Below are 11,638 nucleotides of genomic sequence, written 5' to 3' on the forward strand. Positions count from 1 at the left end.
AGTCCCTCGTATCTTCCTCATACATCTCCTGTTCTCCACAGGGCATTGCTTCACCTTCACGTTTCGACATCAGGAGAAGTTTATCTGGCTGCAGATGGGAAGAATGGGACTTTTTCTTGTCTTCTAAGATTAGAGGACTGGGATGAAAAAAGGGCTATATTTTTCACATACTCTAAAAATTGTCCCCTGGGAAACTTCTCTGTCTCCATGCTGTAGTGACAATTTGTCAAAAGGGTAAAATGTTTTGAATTTCAAAGAGTAGGAAATGTGGCCCTCCTTCTGATCTGGCTGTGTGATTTCATCACACAGCCAAATAAAACTGATTATCTGCCACCATGACATAGCGCTGACTCCCTAATCTCTGATTGGTTTATCTTGATAGTCAGTAAGGGCAAAACATTGCAAAAAGAGGTAAGTTTTGAAGCTGTATCAGGAATTATTTTCTCTTCCACTCTCCTTTTCATATGAAAAATATTCCCTAACAAAATGTCTATTGTTGTGGGGGGGGGGTTCTCTTTGATGCTGAAGAGGGTCTTACTTCTTTAATCTCTATGGGCTCTTTTCCCCACTAAGGAGAGTTGGGACCCTGCTTTATACCTCTCAGCAAGCGTTCTCGGGCACACTCACATGCCTCTGAGCTCATACCCAGAGGAAGCATAAGCAGGTGGTCAAGAACACGAGAGTAGCTCTGCCGAATCAGGCCAGCCAGAAACCCCTTGAGGGCTCACAAGCAAGAGATGGAGATTGACCTCTCCTGCCACTGTTCCCCTGCAATCAGTTCAGAGATCTCCACTGGCACAGAAGCAGTACAATTGCAGGGGGGGGGGGCAGTAATAATGGCAACTCTCTCTCTCTCTAATGTGTGTGTGTCTACATGTATGTATGTATGTATGTATATAGAGAGAGAGGGAGAGAGAGAGAGAATATGTGTGTGTATGTATGTATGTATGTATATATATATATATATATATATATATATATGTATATGTATATGTGTGTGTGTATATATATATGTGTGTGTGTGTGTGTGTGTGTATTTTCTCTCTCTCTCTCTCTCTACACACACACACACTAGTCCAGGCGGTTGCCAGGTGTCAACACTGACTCAAAGGCATACACCTGGCGACTGCCTGGACTAGGCCCTGCAGTTTTCTTGGCAAGATTTCAGAAGCAGCTTGCCATTCTTCCTAGGGCTGAGAGGGTATGACTGGCCCATGGTCTCCCACTGACTTCATGCCTAAGGCAAGACATCTCCTGGTTTCTAGCCTGATGCTTTTAATCACTACACCAAACATTCCCAAGGCATCAAATAAGTTCCTCAGGCCTAATTATACGACAGCTTTCTATCATCATGCAGTTGGGGGCAATTTAACATACATCCAGATTACCTAAGCAATTTGGTCTCATCTTGCAGCATTGATTAGCCATTAATTTGTGTCCATTGTCCCTCGTTAATTTCCAGCCTGTGCCAAGCCCTAGAAAGAGAAGGGTTATTTCTCAACATTGTACAGCATAACAGCATTGTGAGCCTAGCTTTAGGGGCACATTTGGAGGATGAATGAAGATATTCTTTGTATACCAGCAGTGGAGATATCTAAACTGGACTGCCATGCAGAAAAATAATGGAAACTCAAGTGGATTCTAAAAAGTTCAGGATGACTCTGAGGTGCATGTGTCAGGTTATCTGAAGCTGGAGGAATCTGAAGATCTGTTAGAGTGACTAAACGCAGTTTCACACATACCAATGTCCAGAGGTGGGATGCAGGTATGAATATGCACCACCAATCTAACCGATTTCATGCCACCCCCCAGCATGAAACGTAGAGTCCATTCACTCATTTAATTGCTAGTAATCCAATGCAATCAAGGCATGCCTTGACCCAGGACACTCCCAACTGTTTCTACTGAGCCCTGATTCAAGACCGTGGTTCAGATCAGTGACTCCTTCAGCACAAATTAGCATTTATTACCAAATAACAGATGTAAATATCAGCTTCCTTCCCAGCTGAGCATTTTCTGTATTTTATTTATGCTTTTCACAATGTTCTGGGAAGAAACTAGAGGAAAATATCTCCCCTAAGAGTTACAAACTGGCTTAAAATTATATTAAATTATATATATATATATATATATCCTGGCTTGGGACTGCAGTCAATGTTTATAGTTGGTCTACTGAATCTCCTGGGACTTTAATTCTGTGGAGAATTACAGGTGGGCTTTTGGCCAGGAAGTAGCGCTTGTTGAGGGTGGAGCAGTGCTGCTTCCAGGAGAAAGTCTGCTTCTGACTAACATCTAACCTCTGTTTTCCTACAGCTTTAACTCTCCAGTGTCTCCAGCAAAACACAAGCATCGTTAATTCTTTCACATTTGATTGTTTTAGCTGGCTAATCCAGGACTAACCACTGGTGGGGCTGCAGCTTTAGCACTGAAGGGTCCAGTTTAATAGGAGGAGATATTATAAGTCCATTTAGTCTGATCACACCAAATGAAAAGGACCACATCTGGAAACTCTGTATTTTAATCTTAAACAATTGCAGGTTCTGTCTTCAATTGTTTGCCTAAAAAATAATAATAATAAGTATTGTGAACTGAAAATTTGAAACTCCTGTTAGAAGATCTCTACATATTACCATAGATATGTATATCCCATCTGCCTTTCTTTCAGAAAAGATGTTTCAATTTAAAAAAACAAATGAATGGAAAATTGGCAGACTAGACAAATCACTTCTAAGAATTCAAGGTTAATACGGTGGAGGGGGTGTAGTACGTTTTATATTTGGGGTTTTTATTCCTGTAAGCCGCCCGGAGTCACCGTGAGTGAGTTGGGTGGCCATATAAATTGCTTAAATAAATTAAATAAATAAAATATGGTGACATCATGGCCATCTGCCAATCTGCAGTGTGTGTTAGTAACTATTGGAGAGCATGTTTTTAGCCTCTCTCTCTCTTTTTTTTAGGAACTTAAGTTATAAATGAAAACATGATAACAAGCACAGCTTTTAAATTTTATTTTTTAAGCATCACAAACACACAGCCTTCAGCATAGCAGTCCTCAGAGCAGTGTTTCTCAACCTTAGCAACTTTAAGATAGGTGGACTTCAACTCCCAGAATTCCCCAGCCAGCTGCTGGCTGGGGAATTCTGGGAGTTGAAGTCCACCTATCTTAAAGTTGCTAAGGTTGAGAAACACTACCTTAGAGTCTTTTAACCTTATCAAACAAGCGCATTTAGGGTTAGAATAAGATCCCCAGATCATCTTTTACACAGTGCAGATTTGGTTTTGGCTCTCTTCCACATTTTTTTTTTAGAAAATCCCCTGTTCCAGGTCCATAAAGCTCCCCTCTGTGCTAAAGCCAACGCCCCTACCCCCACCATCAGATCCACCCGCTGCATATGCCACTGTTGCCCGGGCATGAGACTGTCTCCCTTTTTTCTCCCCCAGTGCTCGGAAGCGTCCGATACCCTACTATCGGCCCAGCCCGTCTTCTTCCAGCTCCCTTACCAGCTACTCCTACAGCCGCAGCCGCAGCTATGACAGCTACAGCAGCAGCAGGAGCCGGACTCGCACCCAGAGCCGCAGCCCAAGCTACAACAGCCGAAGCAGTTCTGAGAGCACTGGATTTTGAGCCCTCCCTGCCAGCCCCTTGGGGGAATGAGCTGGTCCAGGTTTCTTTCCAGCCCGGTCTCCATCCCCTTCTTCCAAGCGTGGCCCAGCTTAATTCCTCCATCAGTGCTTGCCTCTGTCATTTCTCTGGTCCCGTTCGGGGACTCATCCTGGCATCCCTGGAGATGTTGGATGTGTCCCGTTGGCAAGGGCCCCATGATTCTTGGCCTAAACCTTAAGCGGGGCAGTCAGAAAATCTGCAGGCGGGACCCATGAGCTGTAGGGAAAACTACAAAGCCACCTTTTGAAATGCAGCTCAACGGGGAAGATGAAAAACTCAGATAGGATGTGACATTTCGATGAGGCTCAAGTCTTTCCCAACAAGGACCCAGAGATACGGCTGCTTACATGGAGGAGAGGCACCCTGGTCTCATTTCATTCTTTTAATCTAATTTCTACCAATCAAAGGTAGAAAGAACTCTCCAGAGGAATAATGCACCTATGATTCCATAAGATATGTAGAACAAATGAACAAATTTCAAGTCTAGCAAAGAACTTTGGATGCCAGAAAAGGAAGAAAAGCAGGGCGGGGGGGGGCTTTTTAGTTTTTTGTTTTCCTGACAAACAGCTCACAGAAGGTACTTCCTTGAGGTTGACTTTTTAATTTATTTCTTGCAGGTATTTATTTCAATTTTGGTACCAGTCAGAGAAGTTTGGGGTTTAATTTATTTGGACAAAAAGGAGATGGGTGGGAATGGGCATAACTCTGTCATGTTCATAGGGGAAGAAAAGTTCTGATAGCTGTTAAAAATTGAGGTGGGTGTATGGAGAGGGAAGGAAGGAAGGAAGGAAGGAAGGAAGGAAGGAAGGAAGGAAGGAAGGAAGGAAGGAAGGAAGGAAGGAAGGAAGGAAGGAAGGAAGGCGGGCAGGCAGGCAGGCAGGCAGGCGGGCTCAAAAAGGATGCAGAGATGAATACTGGATTTTCAGCTTTCAAAGAAGAGCCACCTCTGTGGGCCTGGAACAAGCCACAACTTAATTGCTACAGCATGGGATTGTTGAATACGGTCACCAGTAACGGATGCCAAGCACTTCCTGGTGGATGCTGCCACCTGCAGAAATTATCCGATTCGATTTCAGGTGTATCTGTTGAAAAGGTCCAAGTGATATTGCGAAAAATTTTCTCTGCCTAGCACGTTGGAGAACTGCTGCTGTCAGAGCAGACAATAATGAGCTGGCTGGACAAATAGTCTGAACCGGCATGTGGTAGTGTCCTCTGCCCCGTGCCAGCAGGATGGCTGAGATGCCAAGGGTTGTTGGAAAGGATGGACTGTCCACCTGATGTAGTATAAGACAAGCACTTTGTATGAATATTAATCTACACAGCTTGAGCTGGTGAAGCTTTGGGTGGCAAGTTCTTCAATCAGCTAAAGAAAGCCATGAGAGAAAGGGAGAGATTGAGAACAGCTAGTCGTAAAGGTGAGCTGTTCTGGAACTGGCTCTCATATAATTTAGCCTCCTTTAACCATGATGACACAACCAGATACCTTCCTTGCAAACAGCGTCAAAACTCAGTTAAGTTCACAGTATACAAATAATAGCTTTAATACGAAATGCCCAAGTGGGCATAAACCGCAACCTTTCCAAGTGATTAACCTGGTCTTGATCATGCCACAGCTGTAGAGCACTAGTTAACATGGGGGGGGGGGGGAGGAAGGGGAGACAAGAAACATGTATCTATAGGACTTCTTTGACAAGCCTATGAAATCTATTAAAAACCTCTTCTATCAAGTCAAAGGATATTTCTTAAAAAACCGCCCACAGAGAGACATAATGAGGACTAATAATCTGACAAGCTGAATACTAGAATAGCAGAAGATAAGCAGAATATAGGATAAGAAATATGAGTTATACCTACTGGTAGATACTTGGCTAGGATCGTAAAAATAAAATTATGGGAGTATGACATCTATGGAAGCATTTTTGTATTGGTTAGGTTATCTCTGTTCCATAGAAATGAAATGCAGAAACCATTCCATTTCGTTTTAAAGTTTCTCTCCAAATATTGCACCTGTAGAAACTGGCATGGTTAATTCCTGCAGGTAGCCTTTCCAAAGCCAAAACAAGGTAGAAATCTTGAAATCTTGAAAAAAAAAATTGTCATATGAATTCAAATGCTATCATTCTCCAGTTTCTTAGGCTCAGAGCCTCCAAATCTGAGTTCTGGACTTTACAAGCCAAATTTTAGACTCTAAACTAGTGTTTTGAAACTCAGTGTAGAAATATTGGGGGATGGGGCAGAGTTGATAGATTGACAATGGACAATATATTTTGGCCAAATCGTTCTTCCCGTGGCACTGAAAACTATGGACATTTATCATTTTGAACCTATTTACTCAGTTTGGGTTTGGAAAGATTTTGAAGCAAAATGACCTGTTTACCTCTGTTTTTAAGTGGCACGCCAAGTACCTCTGGGATTGTCAAGATCAAGCACTGCCAAACACAATTATAACATAAAAGAAGGGTCTGGCTCTGTTGACAAGGTGAAATGGAATAACGGGCTCCATTTTTAAAATATGACTTGAAGCTTCTCTGTTTGCAGAACAATTCCCTGTCTAGTGTCCAGCTATTTATATTCTTAATGTTTTTGTAAGTGCTTGGGATGGGAGGCAGGCAATGAGACGGGTCGAAACCTCTCCCGTTAAATCACACACAGAGTTTCCACCTTTGTGTGGGTTGGCACTCTATAGCCAATTTGACAATATTAAGCATTGATTAATGGGGCAGCGGTTTCCAAACAAAGCTAACATAGACTGCAACAACAGCGCTCCACCCCAACATTACATCCCCCAGGTTTTCTGGTTCAGTAAGAGCAAAACCAGCCAGCAGTAATGAACAGAGAAAGAGGGTTTATCAGGGAAAATGTTCAGTCTTCCTAGCATTCTTTTGCAGTTTCTGCAAGAGATAGCTAACAGGAACAAAAGATGTTGTAGAATCTCTCTCTCTCTCTCTCTCTCTCTCTGGATTGTGAGTTAAGCTGTAGATTCAATGAGCTGGTTCAATTATAATAAAATGTACAATATCTATATTGTAATGGAATCTCCATGATGAAATATAGTCTTTGCTTGGTGACGGTGACAGTGTCAATGAAAAGCCATAATTCAGTGGCAGAAACTATGCTTTGCATGGAAATGTCCAAGGTTCCAAGGTAGAGCTGGAAAAGACTCTGGTCTGAAACTCTGGGGAGCTGCTGCTAGTCACTGTAGACAAAAGTGCACTCCATAGCCTGACTCACTGGCAAGGACATTTCGGGGTTCCTGTTTCAAGAAACCCTTTACTCAAATGTATATCCAGATATGCGTGCAAAGGATTTCTCTCCAAAATCCTGGAGGACACCCTTAAAGATTCAGCATAGATGTAGAATGTGGAGTGGAACCCAAGGCTTTGCAACGTGAATGAAGACCCCTGCAGTCAGTGCAGCTCTTTCTTAGTAGATGGTGTCTCGAAGTGGCAGGCTGCACAAATGAGACAGACAGCTGTCCAATGTTTACCATCTGGTAAACTCACTGAGTTTTTTTAACCATCTTTCTATGTCAGTATTAATCTGTTGAAATAATCAAGCACTTTGAAACATTTACATCTGCAAACAAATACAAATTCTTAGAATATTCATTCCAAGATATTTACAAACACCAAATAAAATTTCCATAAATACATTAGAGTTTATAGGAAGTGTATGAGACTTAATCCAGTTAAATGAGTAACCTGATCATTTACTAAACTTTTTTTACCACATTAATGAATTTTGGTATACAACTTTCATAATAATAAGATATCACCATGTAGTAATAATTGGTATTCAATTCCAGCTGGCTTTATGCCCAGGCTTTCTTTCTATTGCCTGATCAAATAGATCAATGGTTCCAATATCAAATTAAATATAAGAGGATAGAGGTAAAGCATATCCTCAATAAAGGTGTGTCCTTTATTGCAGGTTCCAATTCTTCCACCAAAATTGTGAAACAAATGTTGCACTATTATAATACAAGATCTGCCCATTTTGTATGTGTGTGTGATGTCACCATGCATTTACAAAAGATCTGGAGCCTCAATCACAAGAGCACCATGCTCATTTCATCGTTTCTTCCCACTTCATGAATGCCTCTGGTCCTTGATGAGATCAATACAAGGCATTAAAAAATGAGGAAAATTCTATTTGTGATCATCCTGGATGAAGAATTAGAATATCACTTTTTATAAAAAAAGGACTTCTTTACTGCAGTCTGGAATAGCCATAATATTAAAAAAAAAATCCAAGAGCTTTGATTAATATTATTGTCAAGATTTCCTCCTAGGAGTCTGGAGAAGAACCAGCTAATCCAAAAAGGAAGTCCCCTGAACCTGCAATAAAGGATACACCGTTACTGAGGATATGCTTTACCTCTATCCTAATAAATAGTAATATTTATTAGATGGAAAGTTAAGTTAACATACAACACAAGAATTCCTTTGAGTGTTTTACTTTCAGATGAGACATCTCTGTATATCCAAGTGTGGTGGCAAAACTCTTTTACATTTTCTTGTGTATGTTTTACACTGGAGGGAGCGGCAAAGGGGCTGGAAGCTGGCTGTTTTTGAAAAGGTGAAGTCTGATAACAAATATTTATTAGAAGGAAAGTAATAGTTACAACACAGAAACTCCAGCAAGTACTCTACTTTCAAATGAGAGGCCAATGTATAGGCAATTTTTAAGGAACAAAGTGCTTGTTGGTTTCCTCTCATTCTTTCTATGCAGAGAGCTGGAACTCCCTCCCCCCTTTGTGAGCAAAGGAAAGTTTCCATCTGTTTGCTATTTTGATAACTGACACCCTTTTTATCAGTGTGAGAAAATAACTCCCAAAACTGATATTGGGCCAAAATCAGCTGCAAAAATTTCCACTGTACAATATCAAATAACTGTTCTGTGTCCAACAAGACTGCAAACTGCTGATCTCAATTTTTAGAAGTATATCTAAAATATCTAGTACTCTATCTGAGGCATGTTGCCCTTTTATGAAATCATCTTGTACAGGACAGACAAAGGTAATTTTGTCTGTGGTCTGGGTGCCAGGATCAAAATGTTGGCATTTAACAAAGAAATTGGATAATTACCTGCAGAATCAGCAAGCAAGTCCCAGTTACATAGACCTCATTAAAAGAAGTTGGGAAAAAAATTATTCGAAAAGCATCATTATAAGCTTCCAAAAATAACACAGCAAAAAAATTTATTTATTTATTTGTTTGTTTGTTTATTTATTTATTTATTTATTATGCTCAATCCAACAAGGCTCAAAGCAGTTTACAACAGGAAAAATCATGCCATTAAAACAAAAATAATAATAAAAATTGAAACAAAGCAACAGTAACCCGAAGAACAGGGTAATTATATCCATATCCATAGTAGGAGGGTTTCACTCATCACCAGTCTATTCCAAGGCTCTCTAGAGGAGCCAGGTTTTAATGGCTTTCTGGAAAACCAATTAAATGGATTTAAAAAAAAAAATATTTCATGAAGAAATGAAGGAATAGTTAGACAAACAATATGGCCATAGGTAATCATAGGTAAGAGCTATTTTAATTAACTTTCTTTCTTTTAACTGTGCCTCAGTATTATAAAATAGATGATAAAACTGTAAAATTTGCTGATTAGAGTTTTACCTATTTTGCCCTGAGCATCCTTAATAGCAGAAATTTTTGTTGTTGCTGTTTCAGTCAAGAGACCAATAATTTACCATATCAAGCCTTTCCTCTTACTCTCAATATTTTTGCATTATGCAATTCAATTAATATTCTGTATCAAGTGCATTAAAGGAATTGTTCCAATTAAGATATAACATTTTTATATAAGCATAGTATAAATTAAAAGTTCCTTAATTTATCTTCCAAAAGTTCCTGTTTAGTTTTTATATTCTTTTTCCATGAAGTAATGCAATAATACATCAGTGAATATATTCCTTAAATATGTGCCTTAAAAACTTCCCATACTTCCATTGAAATCTACAGATTCACATTTAAGAAATGTTTTCAAAAATTCATTTCATCTCTTTTATAAAAAGTTTTAAATACCATCTTCCAAAAAAATAGGATGAGTCTTTCCTTGCAATAATTGAGAATGTTACTGGACCATGACTGGATATTGTAATAGGACCTGTATTTATCTATTTGATCAACTAAGGATCAAGATGCTAAAAAATAATCAAGTTGGGAACAAGTCTGATGTAGTATTAGGGGAAAAAAAGTATATTCCTGCTGTGAAGAAGGCCCACAACTTAAATTCTAACATCTTGTAGCACTCTCCATGCATGAGACTTAATTTTAGCTTGAACAGAATTACAATTTAACAAAGCCTCTAAAATCTTTGATCCACAGCTAAACTAAAAGATACTCAAAAACCTATGTAGAACATCTGGACTGTCTTTAATAGGGCCATGGTAATTAATAAAAGCAATATAATTATTAAATCATTTATTTACCAGTATTAAAAAATATCCTTCTGGATCGCTTATTTTTTGTTCCACTACACATTTTGAAGATTTATTGATCAAAATTAATACACCTCTAGCAGATTTTGAATTTCTAAAAAATAGGGGGGAAATATTAAATATTGAGAAAGAATGTTCCTTTTTGTTTCAATTAATCCCCAAATAATAACATGCTCTGAAGCCTCTGCATTTTAAAAAAAAAAAAAAAAACTCTTTACACCAGCATTCTGGAATAGACAAAAAAATCATTGAAAAATGAAAAAAAAAGTGTAATCTCTTTTTGTTTACTGCCAAACAAGCTTTACTGAATAGCTTCCATTGTTTGTAGATGCCTCTCTGGAAAAAAATATCTTTCCATTCCAAGATCCAGCTTCCTAAATGCAGCATATATCTCATACTGCAGACTTTAAACATTTTAACAATAGAACTTCGGATTTATCCTGAATAGAAAAGGAAATCTGCATAATGAGGAATTTTCATTTCAAGTTTATATTTCAACTGCAGTTAAAAAAAAACATATATGTTGTATATATATTTCTCTTTAAAGACTGCTATTGGCCAGGATTATAAGGAACATTTAAAGATATAAATTATTTCTACTACAATAGAATCTATAAATAAGCCACTCCATTTGAACATCTTTCAACATTGTTTCAACATCTGTGGCACATTATTTATCAGAATGTTTAAGTTGAGTAATTTCATGTGAATCAATCACCAAAGTTTCAACTCTGCCATTTTCTGATCTAAGACATCAAATCTCTGTTTCAGCTCCAAAAAGTTCTGATTAACATCATACACTAAGGCAGCGTTTCCCAACCTAGACAATTTTAAGATGTGTGGACTTCAACTCCCAGAATTCCCCAGTCAGAAGTGCTGGCTGGGGAATTCTGGAAGTTGAAGTCCACACATCTTAAAATTACTGAGGTTGAAAAACACTGCACTAAGGTTTTGTCTGCATAAATCCAGTCTTTCTGAAAGACCATAAATCACAGGAATGCTAAAAGCACTCCATGCAACTTTACTGTTCTGTTACTTTCTCCTTCTTGGGTGAGTAAAAAATAAGTTCAGCTGAAGCTAAAACTTTTGGCTGTTCTTCAGCAAGGAGGAGGAGAAGGAAAGAACCATAATTTGGCTCTTTGGGCAGTAATTTAGCCCCACGAAGCAGAAATTTAAACAAAGTCAAACGGAGTTTTTCATGTATCAATTAAGCAATAAAATAATCAAAAATTAAGGAGAGTTTTCCTTAACCTAGGAGAGAACCAAGAAATCAGTTTACTGCTATTCCAGCCAGAGGTCTCATCTGTCCTAAGACAGTGTTCCCTAAGCTGGTTTGCTCCAGAAGGCTAGGACTTCAGATCTCATCATTTCCAACCAGCATGGTTAAATAAACTGCTTGGTAAGTATTTGTACCACTCTGTTCTCTCTGCCTCTGTCTTCGCACAGCAAATTACTGGAAAAGACAAGATCAATCTTGCTAGATCTTATTAGCTTTGGAAATCAGGCCAAGGACCACA

General features: G+C 39.0%; 1 protein-coding gene across 1 annotated transcript in view; it reads left to right on the forward strand.

Moving 5' to 3' along the window:
* The window catches only part of SRRM3 (serine/arginine repetitive matrix 3), a 70,202-nt gene extending 66,488 nt beyond the window's left edge, over window positions 1-3,714 (forward strand). Inside the window, exon 14 of the mRNA XM_088152560.1 lies at window positions 3,442-3,714. Within this exon, the coding sequence (XP_088008686.1) occupies window positions 3,442-3,625 (184 nt within the window). The 3' untranslated portion in view covers window positions 3,626-3,714. The remainder of the gene's footprint in view (window positions 1-3,441) is intronic.
* Window positions 3,715-11,638: the final 7,924 nt, after the last annotated feature.

Source organism: Python bivittatus, unplaced genomic scaffold, assembly GCF_059951505.1.
Source record: "Python bivittatus isolate LINGU-HERP-01145 unplaced genomic scaffold, Pbiv_v1 ctg000690_np1212, whole genome shotgun sequence".
NCBI classification, from domain to species: domain Eukaryota; kingdom Metazoa; phylum Chordata; class Lepidosauria; order Squamata; family Pythonidae; genus Python; species Python bivittatus.